Below are 19,621 nucleotides of genomic sequence, written 5' to 3'. Positions count from 1 at the left end.
ATCATGTCGCGGCTGGATTCAAAATATTCGGGCCCAGCTCGCCTGTACACTAGCAGATGTTCTTTCGTAAATTTCGATTTTTCTTGAGATGCCTCTCGCCTGCATCGCCCCTTGAAACTCCCTCGCTCACATCCTCAGCTTCCGCGTCAATTTCTCGATCTCGCGTACTGTCACCTTGGAAGCGTTGACAAGAGGAAACTGACGCTTCCTGTAATGCCGAGGAAGCTTTCCTGGAGGCAGCAAACTTGCAAGGTACTGCCGTATCTCCGCTCGCTTGCTCTCTCGCTGCTTGGCAGCAAGGGTGATAATCTCCTTGTTCGTCAAGTTCGTTATATCCCCTCGTGGATACATCGCCATGTCCCCCGAATAACTCTCATATCCATCCCTGCGGCAAGCATTGGACGAAGGCAATCAAAGCATTGCATCGCTTCTCACGTGCTGTTCTTGAAATGGTAGACCATGGCGAGTTGCAGGAATTTCATAATTTCTTCGTTCTCCGTCATCATCGCGAGATCAAAACCATTCCAGTGGTTCCTCGTCCACACGATCGGCATCGCCCCGAACTTGACCAAAATCTGAACACGGTCATACAAACAAGACAGCTTCATCGCCTTCACCTTGCAAACTTCCAGGTTGCCAAACTTGACGGCCCTGCAGCAACATCACCTCCCATGACGCACGACTCGCTCACCTCAGCAATGGGGTGAAGCCCTCGGTGTCTTGCACATCCACCACTGCACCGTAGTCCTCTATCAGCAACAGCGCCTGTCGGTAAGGCATGACGTCGGATCCATGACAAATGAACTTCTTACAACAGCAGAGCGATTGAAAGTCGCAGCGTAATGCAGCGCACGGAAGTGCTTCCACTTGCGGTTGGACGAGTCTACGATGGCGCCAAGGTCCTCTATCGCCCTCTTCACCTGAGAGCATCAAGACTCATGGGCAGTTGCACAAGTTAGCAGTTGGGATGCCTGGACCAGATCACCGTTCATCGCAGAAACCCAAAGGAGCTATTGCGAAACCAATGTCACTTGCTCGGACGGATAGTGGGGTCGGGCACCTTGTTCGCCAAGACCTCGTTCTTGGTGTATTCATGCATCTTTTCTCCCTTAGCGTACTTGGGATTGTTGCCACTCTCAAATCCCTTGTCGTCGTCATCTTCAATCTCCGATGGCAGGTCGTAATCCCGGATATCACTGGGGAAATCTTTCATAAATTCTTTTATCTCTTCCTCGTCGTCCATTTCAAGCACGTGCTTCAAAAATGGCATATAACCCTCATCTTGTGGCGATATCGGCAAGCTCTTGAGGCCGAACAGGCTGTCCACTCCCATCCCTCCTCGCAGCAACAACCTCTTGAACGCTCTTTCCCCACCCTGCCAGGATCCACGCTGCGGAGGAAGAGATGCAGTGGTCGACGTGGTGCAGTGGTCATTGCACCAGGCAACAAGGCAGAGGACGAGAAGAAAGACCCTCCTCCATGCTCGTTGAGGTCGTCCAGCCATCGCTCATAGTTGCGCCCCCTCCCGCCATGTTGCTCTGGTGATCGCCATTACATCGACTTTGGTTGCATTCTGCCCCCAGGGTTTCTTGAATCAATTGATGAGGTGAGCCCAGAGTTTTCATGTTAGACTAAACAAACACTTGGTCTGTCACCACCCCATCGAAATACTATGAATTCTCCTTTATTTGTGGGGTGGGGTTATGCAGGATTGAGCTTCTCTCCATTTTTTCACTTTCCCGGGGGAACCACCACCCACCCTGTTTAGCTCCTTGAGTACCCTCACCTACCATTTTACCAGAATATGCATAGTGAAATGTCTAGGGGGGTACCTCCCCCCTGGACAATGTTTGAGGTGCTCCCCCTCAAACATCCGGCATTTGATAAATCTCCCCACAACAATGCCAAGCGATGCGGATTTCTTATCTCCCAAATCCTTTTCAAATTACCCACCCATATTTCAAATCTGTAGATCTTTGCCCCAAACGAGGGGAGAAGAGGAAAAAAAAGTTTTATTCAATCTCTCTTCCCACAACAATGCCAAGCGATGCGGATTTCTTATCTCCCAAATCCTGTTCAAATTACCCACCCATATTTCAAATCTGTAGATCTTCGCCCCAAACGAGGGGAGAAGAGGGAAAAAAAAGTTTTATTGATAAATTGTCCCACAACAATGCCAAGCGATGCGGATTTCTTATCTTCCAAATCCTGTTCAAACCTTCCATCCAGATTTCAAATCTGTCAACGTTCGCCCAAAACGAGGGGAGGACAAAAAAAAGTTTTATTGATAAATTGTCCCACAACAATGCCAAACGATGCGGTCTTCAGTGATCAGTCTGAGCTTCTAAGAAGCTCCCGCAACAATACGAAACGTTCTAATTCTTAGTCCTCCAGTGGCCGTGCTGACATGTGGTAAAACTTCAAGGGGTGATCATGCCACCGGAGATTAGCACTAGATACCGTTTTCGCTCTCCCGGGGGTGGTTTTGACATGGATCAAAGGGGGTTCATTTGTACCAGATCGTGTGGGTCGATAGAGGTAAGGGGTACTCCTGTTGAACCTCAGGGGTGGGTACTGTCATCAGGTGGTCACAAGGGACGTGGTGCATGTGACCACCATTGGACAGGAGATCCACCCCTGCTCACAAGGTACCCTACACCTTTCCACCCCACCACCCTCATGAAGGTCCCCATAAACTAAAGAAGAGGGGTTTGAAATCAGGAATTTACCCCGAGGGTAGGGTGGATCAAGTGTCCCTCCCCGTGTCTACCTGGCCAATCCTCCCTGAATTTATGTTCCTTCCCCCCCCCGCCTTTTCCCATATTTACACCTCCCTGACGCGCCCTCCATCCTCTTTATCAGCACCTTTTGACCTCCTGTTCCCATCGTTCCTCCCTCTCTTCTGTGTTTCAACGTACAATTGTACTCGATTACTCGCTTTCATTGCTCGCAACTTTCTCTACCGATATGAACAAGGGGAACAAAGCTGCCCATCCTGGAGTCAGTGACAGGCTCATTTCCAAGAAGCGCGAGTTGCTCAAAGGAATCAGAGAGCAGGTCCAGCTTGATGAGACAAATGGCAAACGCAGCCAGCATGACTGGATGTACATGGCGATGATGGAAGACAGCCTTTGGTTGGACTCGTACCAAGATCAGGTCCTGGACAAGATCAAGTCAGACACCGTCGCGGACAAGTTTGAGCTGCTTGATGAAACGGCATCGTCATGCAATGTCGAATACAACTCTTCTGCCGCATGTAAACCCTGCGAGAGCCAGAAATGTGATTTCCCAGCAAGTGAGTTTGTGAACTTCAAGAGCGAAAGGAGCTGCGCAACAACATCTACCCTCCGCCTTCTAGCGAAAGCTGGAGTGTACAAGCCCGTTATGAAAAAGGACAAGTTGCTTTCTTAGGATAGACTACCCTAAAAAATGTTCATTAGAATAAAGCGCACTTTCTTTCACTTTGCCTTCGTTCTTTTATTCATACGTCAACACTGCCTTGCTACCGATAATATGTTGAGCGTGCAACAGAAATTCAGAAGCAAATGTGAACGGAGGAAATCCTGCTCTGTTGATAGTCAACAGTGCAAGGGGTCGTTGATATAACGATGAATTCTTTTACAACCCACGAAGATTGATTGTGCCTGTCCGCTCAGCCTCGTTCAACAATGCGCTTATCCGCAGCCGCACCCTCTTCACATCATCTCCATGTGAACCATGGATGATCAAATTTCCGGCCCCATTCCCCTCGGGAGGAGGCTTGTTCTGCTTCAGTTCGATGTGGCATCCTATATCGGAAGCCTCCTTCTGCAGAATCCGGATCGTGGAACCGGACTGACCGATCAACATGCCAGTGAGCTGTGCAGGTACATGCATCACAACCTCCCTCGGATGTTCTCTTTGATGCATGTGGCCCCTCCCTCTGTCGCTCTCTGGAGGATATCCATCCATGGCATCATGTGGAGGGAAGGGATGACGCCGATCCCTCCAAGCGTCAGACCCAGGGTTGTAGTAGGAAGCGTTCTGTTGGTAGTAAGGTTCTCTGCTCCTGTCATCCCATCCTCCTGGCATCGGACCTGAGGCCTCGTTGTGAGGTGGGGGCACGTGCGGGGGAGGGCCCATGTGGCCCCGCTGACCAGGTGGCACGTTCATAGCTCCCTGGCTGGGATGTCCGTAGGGAGGGAGTGGTTGCCGTGCCTGGCTTGGATACTCGGGTTGATGGCTATGCTGCTGCATCTCTCCCGCAAAATCCTGATGCTGGGCCTGGGGCATCGAAGCTGCGATGTCCTGCAGCATCTGGAGTACAGCAGCTGCCGAGTCTTGGTCGTTGGAGAAGTCAAGTTTGTTGGAAGAATTTGCTGGCGGAGCCGGCGGCATCTGCTGATATGGCATGGGAGGCTCGGGTTTTCTGTCAGGTATCGGGAAAGATTGTCGGTTCATGGCAGACGAAGCAGGCGGTTCGTAGGCAGGATTCTTCCTAGGGTCAACTGCTCCTGACGACATTCTTGGATCTTGCACCTGTGAGCCTGCAGACTTCAGTCTTGGATCCATGACGTTTGAACGAGGGTCAACGGAAGCATGGATGGGGCCTTTGGGCGGCTCGTGGGCATAAGGCGGCGGGTTCATCATAGAGACTTCGTTCTTCAGATTCTCTCTTTGTTTGGCCAAGAGCTGTCTCGCAAGTGAGAAATATACACGGAAGAAAGGGAAAGGACCTGTTGTCGTTGCTGTTCGACCTGCTGAGCTAAAGTATTCCGTATGGATTCAATGGAACCAATGGAGGTTTCAGGATCGCGCGTTGCACCATTTCTGCTTGGAACGGGTTGTGAAGATCTCTGCTCAACACTTGGTGGAGCTTGACTTGATTGTGAGTGTATGAATGAATCTTTCGGATATTCAACTTTGATTCTCGTGCCATCAAACCTCGAATCTTCCAGAGTCTGGAACACAATTTCAGCAACAAACAAAACCACTTCATTCATTTTGTCACCTTTTTTGCGCGCACGGTGCTCTCAAAGTTCTTTAAGGCGATGAAACCAAATCGCTTTCCAGGGGTATGAAAAATCTGTCAAGAAAATTCAGTCCACACTGTCTTGTAGATCCTCAACAATGTAACCTTATCAAGACAGTCGAGCAACCCTAACGACTTGATGTGTTGCATAATTCGCTCTTGAGTGGTTCCGTGGGGAAGATTTCCTGGCATGCTGTTAGGGAAAGCCATCAACTGAGAAGCAGACAAAACCGAGAAACAAGCGGCATCGTTCAACGTCGATTGGTTTGGGTGTAGGTGCCTCCACTTTGGGTTCTTCTGTCGCTGTAGCTGACCATTGCGCCAGCCGACGTTTCTTGAGGTCCATGGCCTGAATATCAGATTTTGAAGCGCTTTCACTTGCACTGTCCAATACTTCATCTCGATTCCTTTTTGATCCAGCCTCCCCTTCTCCTTTCACATCTGCCTCCCCGACATCAACATCTTTCCTTCCCTGTCCTTCTCGCATCGACCCTGAACTGTCTGTCTTTGTTTTTGAATTGTCTGAATCTTTCATCGCAACACCGGAATCCAGTTTTTCTGGCTGTTGGTCTCTTTCCTTAGAAGTAGTTGCTTCTTCCATCTCATCATCTCCTTCTTCCTCGCTGCTAAGGCCTACTAAATCTGCCTCGGGGATCACAAGTGATTTCTCAGTGTCCTGTGTAGAAGCTGCTTGGCCTTTCTTTTTTCCTTCACCTTTATCTTTCTTTGACTTTTCAGCTTTCTTCGATGTTGCATTTTTACTTTTCGATTTGCTCTCCTTGGTTTTCTTTTCAGAAGCTGACTTCTCTTTCTTAGATAAGTTAGCTTTAGCTTTCGCTTTCTGTTTATTTGCCGATTTCTTGGAGGGTTTGTGTTCTTCTTCTTCGTCTTCTTCTTCTTCTTCGTCTTCTTCTTCTTCTTGTGCTGCTGCTGCTACTGAAACTTCGTCCTCAGACCTAGATTCTTGTGTTGTAGCCGAAATCTTCTTTGATTTCTTTGATGGTTCGCTTAACGTTTTCGACCCCTTGGATTGCTCACTTGATTTCTTCTCCTCTGTGGACTCCTTCGTTTCTTTATCTTTCTCATCCTCAATGTCTTCTTCCTCTTCTTCCTCTTCTTCGTCATCCTCACTTAACTTGCTCTCCACTGATGCCCCGAGAATTTTCATCTGTTGTCTTTCAGTTCCTATTATCACTTCCTGCGGTTTTTGCTTTGGCTTTGAAGCCTTGTTGTTTGGCTTGGATTTTTTGACTTCCTGTTTGGGATGTTCTGAAACTCCTGCGTCCCATCCATCAGGCTTGAAGTTCTTGCAGAGATCGAGGGCAGCAGATATCATCTCGACGAATTGTTTTGATTTCTTGGACTTGCTCAAGGAATCGAAGCACCCTTCAAAATCCTTGATCTTTGACACTGGTAACCAAGCATACGCCCACCTACAAACAATTAATCAGCTTGACTTGACGTAAATAATCTTTATATTCTTGAAGAGCAGCAAAGGCAAGAATACATGCTTGGCTTGCTATGAACTTCACTCCATCTGTCAAACCAATGGACTAGGACCGTTTCACTCTTCTCCAACTTCACAACATCCTGTGGAGCTTTCTTCTTCCAAGCAACCTGAAGCCAATCAACGACAGAACTTAACAAAATTGGAGAGCTCACCCGTGCTGGATACCATATTTTTCCCAGCTGACCCCACACGAGTTTTCCGGGATCGAGGCCCAGGAGGCTCAGATCAGTTGAATTGGCCGCCTCTTCGTCCTTCATGCTACCTCGTGACCTGTGACCTGAGCTTCAAACATAGCATTAGTGTAGGCTCACAGAAGAAAAACGAGAATAGAATCCTCCACTTGCCATCCCCGAAAGGTTCTGCAAGGAAGCCACGAGCCCGGAGAAAGGTTCGACTTTCACTAGACCTACTCTCCTCAGATCGTACTTTCTCCTTGACAATCTCCCCCGTCATGTTTCCTGTTGTTGCCTTCTATCCTTCTCGTACCGTCTTCCTGTTCTTCTCTTTCTCCCTCCCCTGCCTCCCTTTCCTTGTTCCCTCCGTGCGCATTCTGCTGCCTGCCCTTGCTTCTTGCCGCGCGCTAAAACTCTGTACCCTCATCCCCGGCATGACCTCTACTAGTAATCTGAGTTCCGATGACCGTCTCGGGAAGTTCGAGCGCCCGGGCCCAGCCGGGCCCCTTCAGAATCATCAGTAAGAGATTATTTTAGTCAAACTTGCCTTTTTATTCTCCTAGGCCTTACGATAGCTCCTCACTATGACCAGTGTCTTTAGGAAAGGATTGGAAATGACTATGACCAGAGTGATATGTGGTCCTAGGAACTGATGACACATGCTATTCAGGTGAAGGGGGTGGGGTGAAGAAACATCGATAAAGGGGTACCAGGTGCGTGTCCAAACGCTACGACCCATGCATAGCAAGCAACGACTTTCCTAGGACCAGAAAGACTACCCCATTACAAGAAGCACCCACCCGGTCAGAGCTATTTTCAATCTTCGACCACCCACCATTTCTCAAAGGATTTCAAATACCCCACCCTCATCAAGTACCCCTTCCTTTAGGCACTTACGGCTGCATGACCGTCGACTACCGGTACATTTCCAACACAATCACAGGTAAGAGCAGGGTAGGTCCAAAACGAGCATACCCGAATGCTCTTCCGGGTAGCCTTTCGATATGGTGGTAAAATGCACCGGTGTATTTAGCTTGAAGTACCCCCTGATTTCCTAGGGAGGGTAGGTGACAAGGAGCTGCTACACCCCTAAATGGTACCCACCCCCGATGAAAAGCAATACCCCCATCGGGACCAGAGAACAATGGGGTAGTCGGAGGGGTTAGAGGCATAGCGCCTCCGTCCGCTGCCATGCTTCGCCGCGTCAGTCAGCGTCTTGGCAATCACGCACGGCAGGTGAGGAACAATGGGGGAGGTCTTGAGCTCAGTAGGATGTTTCGTATCTGTATCACTCACCCATTGTGGTGGTTGGATGCATGTTTGCAGTAGTTCGGCACGGAAGGTAGAAAGGGGGCAAAACGGGAAGGGGTACATCCCATTGGGAATGGGCTTTGATGGAGAGTATCAGCTCACAAGAGCAATGGGATCAGGATTCAGTTAGACTATACAGCTCTTATGTCGATATGTTCAACCAAAATGTACAGTAGCTATCAAAAACATGTGTAAATCTCTGGCTTTGTCTTGTCCTTACCGTTGATACAGTTTCACTCGTCGAGGGTTGTCCGAGGGATTTTTGGGAAAGCAAGCCCTCAAGGCAGTCAAGCAGACAGCCAGGGAAAGTATCACATCGTGGATCACACCTATGATGCTGTCGTCGTCGGTGCTGGAGGTGCTGGTCTTCGTGCAGCTGTGGGCTTTGCTGAGAATGGTTTCAACGTCGCTTGCATCACCAAGCTTTTCCCCACTCGTTCGCACACTGTTGCTGCACAGGGTGGTATCAATGCAGCTCTCGGGAACATGACCGAGGATGATTGGAGATGGCATTTCTACGACACGGTCAAGGGCTCTGACTGGCTTGGTGATCAGGTTGATCCAGTGCCGGTTCTCTTAGCAACACCTCACATTCCGTTGTAGGACGCGATTGAGTACATGTGCAAGGAAGCCCCTCGTGCAGTGATAGAATTGGAAGCTTACGGCATGCCCTTCTCAAGGACAGACGAGGGAAAGATCTATCAGCGCGCATTTGGTGGGCAGTCCCTCAAGTTTGGCAAGGGAGGACAAGCGTACCGCTGTGCTGCAGTTGCTGACCGAACTGGGCACTCCATGCTCCACACTTTGTATGGACAGGTACGAATGGATAAGTTTTTCATGCACAACAATAATGTTCGAAAACAGGCGCTGAGATATAACACGATGTTCTTCGTTGAATACTTTGCGCTCGACCTCATCATGGATGATGATGGAAGCTGCCGTGGCGTATGTCATTAGCATTTGTAGTGTGGTGTATCTGAGTGAGTGTGTAGGTACTTGCTCTTTGCATGGAGGATGGAACTCTTCATCGATTCAGGTCAGCGATTGACGTATTTAGATCTTGGATTTGACTTGAACTGATGCAGAGCTCACAACACCGTTCTTGCTACCGGCGGCTACGGCAGAGCATGGTTCTCTGCCACATCAGCCCATACTTGCACTGGTGATGGCAATGCTATGGCGACTCGTGCTGGTCTCCCTCTTCAGGATCTTGAATTTGTGCAATTCCATCCCACGGGCATTTATGGTGACCTTGGATGCCGATGAGTAACACGGCTGAAGCAAAGTTCCAGGTGCTGGTTGTTTGATGACTGAAGGTTGCCGTGGTGAGGGTGGAATCCTTCGTAATAAGGACGGCGAAAGGTTCATGGAGAGGTTGGCTTCTAAACCCCTGTATTTCTCAATTCTCTGATCAGCTGAATCAAGGTATGCGCCAACTGCCAAGGATTTGGCCTCAAGGGACGTTGTCTCGAGGTCCATGACCATCGAGATTCGTGAAGGTCGCGGCTGCGGTCCTAACGGAGAGTGGATTCACCTGCATCTTGATCATCTTCCTCCAGAGGTTGGTTCATTCAAGGATTGTTGAAGACATGTGACTGCTTTGGGAAGGTGCTTCATGAGAGATTGCCTGGCATTTCGGAGACTGCCTCCATTTTTGCGGGCGTGGACGTTACCAAGCAACCTATTCCTGTTTGTCCCACCGTTCATTACAACATGGGCGGTATCCCAACGAACCAGTATGGCCAAGTCGTCACGAAGAAGGTGGTTCAAGCTGGATGAATTGAACGGGGTTGTTGACTGCTGATCAGGGCAACGATAACTCTTCCATTGTTCCTGGTCTATATGCTGCGGGAGAGTGTGGCTGTGCGTCCGTCCACGGAGCAAACCGCTTGGGAGCCAACTCCCTTCTTGACATCGTGGTGTTCGGCCGTGCTGCTGCGCTCCACGTCAGTGAGAATAGCAAGCCGGGAGAGAAACATAAGCCCCTTCCTGCAAATGCCGGAGAGCAGTCGATTGCAAACCTGGACAAGGTTCTGTTCGAATTGTAAATCGGCGTTGCCCTCGGGAACTGATCCTTATTTCAGTTGCGCTATTCGAATGGCTCTTTGAAGACAGCGGAGTGCAGATTAGGCCTTCAGAAGACTATGCAGCGTGATGCTGCTGTTTTCAGAACTCAGTAATTATAGCCTTTTTCGTTTGATGATTTGTATTTATTGGTTCAACAGGACCTCTCTGGAAAACGGAGTCAAGGCTGTCACTGAGCATTACAAACAGTTCCAAGATGTCAAGGTAGTACCTTTTGATTCTAATGAGTTTCTTCTTACATATGGCTTTCTATCTTCAATAGATCACCGACCGCAGCTTGATCTGGAATACTGACCTGATCGAAACTTTGGAGTTGCAGAACATCCTGGACAATGCAATGATCACCATGTACAAAGATAGATACAGGATATATCTTTGGCGGATGACTGGATGTGGACAGGTATGGTGCGGAGGCAAGAAAGGAATCTCGCGGAGCTCATGCCAGGGAGGACTTCCCTGAGCGTGATGACACAAACTGGATGAAGCATACTGTAGGATGGATTGACAGCAAGGGAAAGGTGCTCCCTCTATCGCGCATTGAATGCTGTCCTCTGACACAGGTACAGGTAACTCTCGACTACAGACCTGTAGGTACAACTGTGCGCGAGCCTGACAATTCTCCTGTTCCCCCTGCCAAGCGTGTTTACTAGAAACATTCGCTTCAACTTGGCATCACTAAGATAGACTTTCTTCTGTCGATGAGTGGATTGAAACGTGTGTGAAAATATCTTGTTTCTTTCATTCTTTGACCCCTACCTAAATAATGGGGTCTTATTCATCATGGACAACATAACTTACACGTTTAAACGAAATATTCTTCATCTTTTCTCGCATCGCTGATGGGTTGATTCTGCTCGGGGGTCTTCGAAGCGACTTCATCAAAGCAGGATTTGTGAAAGTACTTGCCTTCTTGACCGACACGCAGCTGATTTGTATACACCTGATGGTCCAGCGCGTAAGCAGTGAAGTTGTCTTTGCCAATATTTCACTCTCGCTCGCTCACCTCATGGCCACAAACTCCACAGAGTCCGCGGTATTCGAAATTTTGACCAGCGTCAAGTGCGTTGGAATTTTGCACGTTTGAGTCACCACCCTCTCGCAGTCTCATCATGATCTCATTGCGTTGATCGTAACAATCTTTGTGCATGTAGCTGCCCTCTTCGGATACCCGCAATTGATTTGCATGCACCTGCCGCAATATTTGGTCGTTTTCGATCCACAACTCAGATTCATTGATTTTGTTGAGGAGAGTAAAATGAAACTTACAGGGTGCCTGCACTGGCTACATATTCCACGAATTTCAGAGCTCATGTTGCTAGCGTCTGTGGGAAATGCAAGAGATTAGTCAGAGGAAACCTGATCAGGACGCAACGGAGAAGGCTTCTTCAGCCGCTCCCAAACTGCCTTCTCAGTACATCTGCCTGTCTCCGAATCTGCTGATGTGGCAGACTCTGCAAAGTTTGCTGCAGGTGCTAAGAATGTCACTGAGAGCTCACTCTGCCGCTAAGCGGCTGCTTCTACTAGCAACTCCTTCGATCCGTCTGAGGATTGTCTGCGCCATGATGGCATCGGCATTCCACCCGGTCGCAACGGTAGTTTTCATTTCAGTTCGGAAGTGTAACCGTTCCCGGCCTGCGGATCGGCGACCGGGCCGTCACTGAGTCACCGCCGTGTGCGATCAAAAGATCGGACAAACCAAAGAACACATGAAATCTTCATTGAAGTACAAAATACACAGTTGATTGAAACACATAAACATGAGATAAACATAATTTTCACCTGGCAACCTAATCTAATCATGTCCTCTAGGACATCGTTCTCGAGTCAAAATTTGGATTTCTGTAACATTGCTTGAAAACTTTGATTCGTTCATCCAAAAACTCTCCTTCTTCTATCTGTTTTGACACGTGTGAAAAACAACAGAATTCGAAAACAATCGTCGAACCTCATCTTGCCCAAAAACTACATCGTAGCACCTGCCTGATATACACTTAAAAATACACGCCTGTCTCTGATACTGATCAAGATCAGAGCACTGAAGTTGCGCGCAGCGTCTTTCTGCTGCTTTCATCAATGATTCCTGCAAGTGACCCAATGAGCAAACGACATGATCAAGTGACACTCCACCCAACCTGTGATGGCCCGGTCTTGTGCCTTCGATATCGTCTTGCCGCGTGAGATGAAGATAGAGCCAACAAGACCAGAACTAGCTGCAAGATTGTTCTCGAATAATTGATGCGTAGCACCATATCTTTCTCCCTCGTTTAAAGTGTGTATAACCTGCTACAACTAGCAATCAGTCAAGATATTGCTGGAGAGGTTCTCCTCAAATAAGGAGCAACAATGAAATAAAGACACAATGAAGCGCTCTTATCAATCAACACACTTGAATGAACAACAAGTGGTGGAGGAGGGCAACAAACACCTCAAAAAGAAGTTGATGCATCGAAGATTGTTGATAATGGATGATTGACAAAGGTAAGATCTTACATATCAGGACCCCCTTTCCTCACCCACAACTCAACGTCAAACATTGCCTCATCAGGCTGCTATTTGCGGTTGGAGAACAATAATTTTTCAGTTTGTCTCGTCAACGCATGCTGTATAATGCAATCGCAAGCAGTTGTGAGTTTCTTTCTTCCCTCGAACTCTCGCATTTTCTTCGCTTTTCGTTTAGCATTGTTAAATTTTCACGTTTGGCAACTGTCGCCTCCCCTCCCCTCTTTCTTCGATCTTCCTATCACCCACCAAGTCTTCGCTGTCGATATTCATGAATCACCGTCCACCCACCCCGTCCTCTCCATTCATCTCCTCTTTGCGACTCATTCGTTCTCCATCTCTGTATGGTGCCCGTCTCTCACTGCCCTCCTCGCTCAATCATTCCTGCCTGCTCTCTCATCCTCCCTCCCTCCTCTCTCTTCTCTCCAACGCTCTTGCGCTTTTCCTCGCATGGTTGATCAACCGAGCGGACTACAAAAAAATGGACGGCTAACTGAAGCGAGGATCTTTGGTACCCACCCCTTTAAAACATCACCCCATATTTTCCATAAGACATGCTATGAAATCACCCCTCATTTATCAAGATTGTGTTCACCCCACCCCCCATCTTTGAACTCACCCCTGTAACCTTTTTTGTCTATCCCAGTTCACAAGCCTCATCTCCACTCAGTCCCATCCCATTCATCCCCCTCATTCCCGAAGTCAAAACATGCCTGTCGGGTAGTCCGAGCGTAGGTTGAGCAGGCGGCGGCGGCGGCGGCGAGCATGCTGAACAAACCCAACCTGAAGGAGAACATTCGAATCTTTATTGTCCATCGAGGAAGGTAACTATTTCCTGCCTCCTCCTCTTGTTTTGTTCTTTTGGGTCCTTTCGCTCTTTCCAGTATGATCCCTCTTCTAATTGCCAAAGTGGGAACAGCTTCTGCTGGGCTGTTTGCCTTTGTTTCCTGCTACCTACGCTCGTCGACAATACTTATGCGCTACTACCAAGCTGCTTGACGGAGAACAAGTTTGTTCTTGACAGGTAAAGTTGCGCTAGTTTCTCACCATCAAGGAACGAACCCTTCTTGCTCGCTGATTCTCACTTGCTTCAAGAGATTTGCTGGATCAATTTGTGATTCTTGACTTCCCTCGCACGCATCCGAATGTGATTGTGCCATTATCGTATGCTGTTCCCTACTGAACTTCTTTCTCAGGCCATCATCGAAGTGGCTTCAAAAGTTCTTTTTGCAGGTAGAACAAGAGCACCGCTTTGTTGAAGTTGACTGAACAGGGAACAGGGGGAAAGAATCCGGTAGAAGGGGAGACGATATGTGCTGATATAGAGGAGTTGAAGCAGGTCATAGCTACGTTTGTCTGGACTGCTCCGTTCACATGGTCTCTGCAGATAGCCGCCGCCATGGGAATCTCTATTGCAAGATCGAGGGTGATGGAGATGATTCGCAAGGCGAATTTAGTGCGAGCAGAGAGGATAGCTCAGGTCAGCCCCTGGCGTGTCTTGATCATGCTTGCATGATGAACACGCGGACAGAAGAGAATCAGCCTGTCATCGCATGTCTACGAGGAAGCTCTCCGGTTGGATCCCAGCCACTGGTCGCTGCTGGTGGGTTCGGAGTCCGTGCTTGTGGAGTCAGACATGTCAAAAGATGTGCAGGTGCTTCTGGGAAACTCACAGCTGTCTGAAGGGCGAACAAAAGATGCTGTGCAGAATCTGGAGATTGCGATTGGCGGTCTGGAAAATGATTGTTGGTGAGGAGTGTTTTCTGTCGATCTTTTGGTGATAGTTGAGATTTCGTGTGTTGTTGAAGCGAATCTTGCGAAGCATCAAGAGTACAAGAGCTGAATCGTGCAAGATATCTATATCTCATTGCAATCAGTCTGCAGCACAAGTAAGTTTTCGCAACAATGCTTGCAATGACGGCATGTTTGATAGCACAGAAATGACAAACGCTCAAACGGACGAGTTCTACAAGTCGTTGACTCATCATTCTAAGGTAGTCAACATCCCGATGAACATCTGATCTGTTTCTCCAACTGATTGATTCGCAATCAAGAATTTGTTGAGCCATGAGGTAGAGTCAGATGCTGTATGGTACTTGCTGGGGAAATTGTTTTCAAGGCTTTCTAGATGGAATGGTAGCAGGAAAGTGGTCTTTGCGGAGGTATCTATCTTGCGATGTATCCTGTCTTTCATCTATTTTGCAGGTTTGCATGAACACTGCAATGCGGTTGTTCCACGAAAAATCTCTCTTGAAGATCACCACGGAGAAAGACAACCCGCAGATTTTGGTATGACCTTGCAACTGCATCATCCCCTCAAACGAATCTTGCATGATTGACTTTGCTACGTCCTCAATAGACCAACGTGCCTCCTTGGGTTGCAGCATCCTCGGACATGGCTTCCTCGATACGCAGATATCAACAATGGCAGGTTTGATCCCTCCAGCAATCCCGTGCACCACTCAGACCCATCATGTCGGCAGCTGTCGCAGATCAAGGAATGGAGACGGGAAGGTCACAATAGACTCACCCAAACTCGTTTCCTCGTCTACACGCCAGGAGCAGAAGGATGGGGTAACAGGTTTGAATCCCTTCTCTCCTCCCTTTTGCAGTTTACACCTTGTACTGCAGAGCTCTCGTCCTTTCCTCTGTGTTGTTGTTTGCCATGCACACTGAGGTGATTTTCTTTCTCCCTCCTTCCCTCTTTCTCCATCAAATCCCCGCCTTTCCTTCCCCCCTCTCCCCCCATCTCCCTCTTTCGATACTTCCCCTCCTTTTCCCCGTCGTCTTCTTTCATTGTAACTATGCATGAAGCGTTTCCTCGTCCTTGACTGGTCAGGGTCTCCTAATCTGACGGCGGGGTTCGCTCCTCTCCCAATCTTTTGGGACTGGAATCAACTTGAACGCCTAGGAATGGCTCGACCTTGGGACAGAATGGTTGAAGCTTGCAAAGACCCTCTAGAGGGCACAAACGACTTTATGTGCGATGATGCCGCGATCCGGGCGACCAAGACAACTAACGAAGAGAAGTTGTGTAACTGTTCTTCATCTCAGTGGTTGTATGATGCGCGATCAAGTGCGTCCTGCCATGTTGTGCTTCTTACAGTGAACCTCTGGCAGGCACCCTGCTTCTCAGAACTCCGATGCCCCTTTTCACAAGGCGAGGCTCCTCGAGCAGCGTCGCTGTCAGCTGACGGCCTTTCTAGGCTAGGGAAACTTCTGCTGACGTGTGGGGAAGGGACAGAGTGCAGCTTTCACGGGTCCAGGTGACAGGCCGGTAGCAGGAAGGCTTCTGGATGACGCGATTGCAGGCTGCATGATGGGGACAAGCGAGTCGGCGGCCCTTCCGTGGTCTGGTACCAGAGCCTTGGATCGTTCCTACTCGCTCTCGGCACCTTAGAGGTTCGAGCAGGAGCAGTTAGCAAGGACGGACAAGTTGAAGGGGAGGGGACTGGACAGAGCAAGGATGGAGCGAGGGTAGAGAGTCGGGGGGGGGGGGGGGGGGGGGGAATTGGAGTTGAAATCTCTTTCCAGGATTACCAGTGGGCTGCACGACTTTGCAAGGTCGATGCGTCTGACTCGATGAGGGTCGCTGGGTGTGTTCTCAAGTCCCTGCTACAACCTTCCAGTGAGCATGTTGACCGTCCTCACCACATCCCCTGACAGGCAGCAGGGAAGATATCCGCCGCCATGGACGACCTGAAGCAGAGCGCTGCTGCATGTTGGAAGAAAGGGCAGGGTTCTTCCATCCCTTTCCTCGGTGTTGCGCTGCGCACGGGAACGAGATCGCACGCCGGAGCAGCGCTGGTGGAGGAGGGACAGCAGGTCGACAGCTACTCGTATCTCGACAATGACGGTAACTCAGAAGCCTTTGGCGCTGGTGGATGTGACGAGCACCGGCAGGCGACATGACGTTCATGACCTGCCTGACGTTGCGCATCGCTACGAGCAACCTGACAACAGTCTACGTCTCGACAGATGACCCTCAGGTGCTGCTTGTGCTGCTTGTCTTGGCCCCTGCACCGCTCAAGGATGACGGGGCAGCGGCTTGAGAGCCTCCGGAGGAAGTTGGAGGGAGAGGCCAGCAGGAGGTTGTGCTTCCTTCACTCGAGCCTGCAGGGGTCGTTGAGGTCGCCATGGGAGGTGTGACTGCTCGTATCAAGTATCGCTGCCTCCTCACAGTCTTTCAGCTCGCCCTGCTCGACTGGTTCATGATGGCCGAGGCTGCGGACGCTGTCTTGACCCACGGGAGGTGACAATTCACTTTTCCTCTCATCCTTGATCGCTGATTGACCTCAAGCACATTCGGCTTGACCGCTATCTCCCGAGGCATCTCCACTCATGTGATTCTTCTGCATCCATTTTGATAACGAATTCTTACTCCCTTTTCCTGTGCAGCCGCTGGCCATGAATCCTATTTCGGTTAAGACAACTGATCTTTCATGCACTCGTCGCCTGGAGACGACTGAGTTGATTCCTTCCTGGGCACGATGATCCCTTTCCCTCACAACTTGCCATCCTGCATTGACTTGCTGTGTATAATACATGAATTTAAAAGTAACTAGGACTCCCTTGCAGTGTAACAGTTGTGCAAGAAAGTGCAGTGAGAACTTATCTAGAACATGTCAAGAGAACTTATCTTGAACATGTCAAGAGATCAACATCAAGTGTCAAAAGATCAACATCAAGTGTCAAGATATCAACATCAAGTGCATCACTGTATATTCTTTGTTTATTCTATGCTAAATGTACCTCAGGATCTTGCTCTTCCTTAGGTTGAAAGGGGTTTGGCTGCTTCACATAAGCAGAGAATTTGAGCTCGTTCTTGTCGAACCCTGCCGTGCTGCATCTTCCTTTGGACTGACCAACATAATCTTGATTCATGAACTGTAAAGTCTCTTGTCAGACCAGGGAACAAGCGATGTTGTTATATCTTCAGCTCTAGCGCTTGTCACATTCCTTCTGAACATCTAATCAAAGTGTCTTTCTTCATTGCCCCCCGCCCCCCCGCCCCCCTTCTAAGTCCTTCCTCCATAACCTCCCTACATTTCATCTGTGAGTGCTTAATTTCAATCACTTCTATCCACTCCCTTCACCTTGGCACCTCCTAACTGCCCTACTCCACAACCCTCTCTCACCACCTATGGTCTCCTACCGTTCTTCCCCAGCCTCCCTCCCGTCTACTCTCTCCTCTCTCTTCCACTGCTCGACACGTACCTGTACAAACTGGTTGTTGGGTCTAGCCGGATGGGGAACAGTCCATTGCAGGCACACGTTCCCGTCCAGCTTGTGGAAGTACTGCCACAGCGCTTCCAGCATTCTGTCCCTTCGCCTGCTGTAACCCCTCATCCCCGTACACATCATTCAACTGAACCGGCCTGCGGCTGACCCGGCCCGGTCCGGCTGCCGCCCGCCGGCCCGGGCTCGTTTTTTACTTAACTAGTTACTGACCGTTGTGTTCAGGCGTACTTTCCATGCCGGCTGGTGCTGCACAAGTGAGGAGAGCAGGAGAAAAGCTTGCGACTTCTAGTGAGTGAGTGAGCTTGCGGGTTGAAGCTACTACCAGTGAGTCTTCTACGGCTGAAGCCTCGCTTGCTGTGAATGATGGTGATGTCCAACTCAACTTTCACTCGGCCAGGAACGGCAAGCAGTTGGTCGAAGAGCGAGAGCAGGAGGAAAGAGAACGGCAACACTCAGGACAGTCAGCATGAGGACTCAGTTACACCAGAAGACCGAGGGGGCGAGGAAAGAAGTCTCGACCGCATGCCTGACGTGCGAGCTCTGCTGGCGTCCTCCGACGAATTGAGGACACCTCGTGCGGTTCTGACCGGATTGAAAGATCTCTCGGCCACGAGCAAGAACATCGCGAGGTTGGAGAAGATGAGGAGCAAGACAAAGTCCTCCGTGGAGGCGAAGGACGAAGGAAAGATCCTGGGGTACAACCCTCTCCTTCGCAAGTATGAGCGCCCCATGCCCCCCTCAGTAGCGCGGTACTTAGCCGGAGGAAGAGACGTGATCATTGACCGCTCAGAGGGCAAGCCATCCAAATCTTCAGATCACGAGCATGCCCTCCGACCCGCCACCTCTCGTCGCGATTCTTCCAGCAACGACAGGAAGTTTCTGGCGCATGACAAGCAGCTCATGTCCCCCAGACTTGCTGTCCTCTCGCAACCCAAGAAGAGAAGATCTCTGGACTTTCATCTGCAACTCGTGAACTTACGTCCAAGCTCGAGGCCGATCGAGGTGAGCTGTGATGAAGCTTCTGTTTGCTCGTTTGCTCATGTTCTTCATCGAAAGGCAAGAGATATTGTGCGAGAAAACACGAAAAATCTCGAGGTTTTTAGTCCCAGGATTTATACAAAGACTTTGCAAAGACATGCAGCAGAACGTCAACAAAGAGTCGAAGAAACGTACGCGAAGGCGCAAGCTTTGAAGAGAGGTGCTCTATACATTGCGTGCGTCGATTCCCTGACTTTGAGCAGAGCAATGGGAGCGAACCATACATTCTTTCATGGTGAAGCATAGCAAGTCATATGTCAAGCCTCAGGAGACTGAAATTCACAACCGTATCGAGATGGAGCAGAAGAGATGGTTGACGCTCGTGATCTTAGCAAACTTCTCCCAGAGTTGCTCAGAAATGCTGATACGAGAACATCACATGCGAGAAAGACGCTTCGGTCAGATTGTCAACGTAAGACGTAATGTGCAGAAAGTTGCCCGTTTGTTCAGACTCCGACGAAGTGAAAACTACGAGCACAGGCTGCACAATCTGAAGCACAACTCCATCTTCTCTATCATCCGCTGGAGTTTTGAAAACAGGATGGAACTCTCCCCAGAGAAGACATTCTACAGATGCGTTGCAAGGTTCTTATTGAGACGGCACTTCAGGAGTTATTGCAGTCTGTGGAACAAGCCCGCCATCATCATCAAACATCTGCTCTTACAACTCCAGCACAAGAGAAGAGTCATTGGCACCATCAAGGACTTCAAGGCGAAAGTCGTCTACTGCCAACGGATGTTCCGCAACTCAGT

General features: G+C 49.4%; 7 protein-coding genes across 7 annotated transcripts; 3 read left to right on the top strand and 4 right to left on the bottom strand.

The window, feature by feature from the left end:
• Positions 1–126: 126 nt before the first annotated feature.
• On the bottom strand, positions 127–1,504 carry GUITHDRAFT_132257 (hypothetical protein; the record flags this gene model as incomplete). Its single annotated transcript, XM_005841479.1, has 6 exons — positions 127–385; positions 436–575; positions 618–651; positions 692–765; positions 813–920; positions 1,061–1,504. 6 exons carry the CDS (start codon positions 1,502–1,504, stop codon positions 127–129), a joined length of 1,059 nt encoding a protein of 352 aa, XP_005841536.1.
• Positions 1,505–2,839: 1,335 nt separating this feature from the next.
• GUITHDRAFT_150045 (hypothetical protein) lies at positions 2,840–3,461 on the top strand. The gene has a single exon (XM_005841478.1). It carries the CDS (start codon positions 2,968–2,970, stop codon positions 3,409–3,411), a length of 444 nt encoding a protein of 147 aa, XP_005841535.1. The 5' UTR covers positions 2,840–2,967; the 3' UTR covers positions 3,412–3,461.
• Positions 3,462–3,618: 157 nt separating this feature from the next.
• On the bottom strand, positions 3,619–6,778 carry GUITHDRAFT_100029 (hypothetical protein; the record flags this gene model as incomplete). The annotated part of the gene is made up of 7 exons (XM_005841477.1): positions 3,619–4,671; positions 4,716–4,940; positions 4,991–5,065; positions 5,117–5,196; positions 5,243–6,444; positions 6,558–6,628; positions 6,674–6,778. 7 exons carry the CDS (start codon positions 6,776–6,778, stop codon positions 3,619–3,621), a joined length of 2,811 nt encoding a protein of 936 aa, XP_005841534.1.
• A 1,107-nt stretch (positions 6,779–7,885) lies between these two features.
• On the top strand, positions 7,886–10,811 carry GUITHDRAFT_159138 (hypothetical protein; the record flags this gene model as incomplete). The annotated part of the gene is made up of 15 exons (XM_005841476.1): positions 7,886–7,930; positions 8,315–8,560; positions 8,609–8,821; positions 8,870–8,950; positions 8,998–9,041; positions 9,091–9,251; positions 9,298–9,379; positions 9,431–9,566; positions 9,614–9,766; positions 9,814–10,035; positions 10,090–10,181; positions 10,231–10,294; positions 10,353–10,438; positions 10,491–10,608; positions 10,657–10,811. 15 exons carry the CDS (start codon positions 7,886–7,888, stop codon positions 10,738–10,740), a joined length of 1,827 nt encoding a protein of 608 aa, XP_005841533.1. The 3' UTR covers positions 10,741–10,811.
• Positions 10,812–10,822: 11 nt separating this feature from the next.
• GUITHDRAFT_150044 (hypothetical protein) lies at positions 10,823–11,268 on the bottom strand. Its single transcript, XM_005841475.1, has 2 exons — positions 11,094–11,268; positions 10,823–11,030 (listed from the first exon to the last, which is right to left on the bottom strand). The coding sequence occupies exons 1-2, from the start codon at positions 11,235–11,237 to the stop codon at positions 10,893–10,895; spliced, it is 282 nt and encodes a 93-aa protein (XP_005841532.1). The 5' UTR covers positions 11,238–11,268; the 3' UTR covers positions 10,823–10,892.
• A 2,086-nt stretch (positions 11,269–13,354) lies between these two features.
• GUITHDRAFT_132253 (hypothetical protein) lies at positions 13,355–17,083 on the top strand (the record flags this gene model as incomplete). Its single annotated transcript, XM_005841474.1, has 23 exons — positions 13,355–13,413; positions 13,509–13,613; positions 13,685–13,736; positions 13,786–13,822; positions 13,870–13,928; positions 13,977–14,069; positions 14,121–14,192; positions 14,244–14,338; positions 14,398–14,478; positions 14,523–14,583; positions 14,644–14,751; positions 14,795–14,878; positions 14,974–15,170; positions 15,221–15,266; positions 15,710–15,855; positions 15,901–16,066; positions 16,124–16,153; positions 16,256–16,445; positions 16,493–16,578; positions 16,709–16,732; positions 16,780–16,841; positions 16,890–16,932; positions 16,988–17,083. The coding sequence occupies 23 exons, from the start codon at positions 13,355–13,357 to the stop codon at positions 17,081–17,083; spliced, it is 1,992 nt and encodes a 663-aa protein (XP_005841531.1).
• Positions 17,084–17,306: 223 nt separating this feature from the next.
• GUITHDRAFT_150043 (hypothetical protein) lies at positions 17,307–17,919 on the bottom strand. The gene is made up of 2 exons (XM_005841473.1): positions 17,807–17,919; positions 17,307–17,476 (listed from the first exon to the last, which is right to left on the bottom strand). The coding sequence occupies exons 1-2, from the start codon at positions 17,906–17,908 to the stop codon at positions 17,327–17,329; spliced, it is 252 nt and encodes an 83-aa protein (XP_005841530.1). The 5' UTR covers positions 17,909–17,919; the 3' UTR covers positions 17,307–17,326.
• Between the last annotated feature and the right edge of the window lie 1,702 nt (positions 17,920–19,621).

The sequence above is a fragment of the Guillardia theta genome (assembly GCF_000315625.1).
Source record: "Guillardia theta CCMP2712 unplaced genomic scaffold GUITHscaffold_3, whole genome shotgun sequence".
Taxonomy (NCBI): Eukaryota; class Cryptophyceae; order Pyrenomonadales; family Geminigeraceae; genus Guillardia; species Guillardia theta.
The sequence above is the reverse complement of the archived record's forward strand: the minus strand, read 5'-3'. Positions and strand labels throughout refer to the sequence as shown.

Coding starts and splice junctions, on each gene's coding strand:
- GUITHDRAFT_150045 (XM_005841478.1), top strand. CDS start 2,968: ATGAACAAGGGGAACAAAGCTGCCCATCCTGGAGTCAGTGACAGGCTC.
- GUITHDRAFT_150044 (XM_005841475.1), bottom strand. CDS start 11,237: ATGCACAAAGATTGTTACGATCAACGCAATGAGATCATGATGAGACTG. Junction 11,031..11,093: donor GTGGAGTTTGTGGCCATGAG/GTGAGCGAGCGA, acceptor CTGGACCATCAG/GTGTATACAAATCAGCTGCG.
- GUITHDRAFT_150043 (XM_005841473.1), bottom strand. CDS start 17,908: ATGCTGGAAGCGCTGTGGCAGTACTTCCACAAGCTGGACGGGAACGTG. Junction 17,477..17,806: donor CCAACAACCAGTTTGTACAG/GTACGTGTCGAG, acceptor GAGACTTTACAG/TTCATGAATCAAGATTATGT.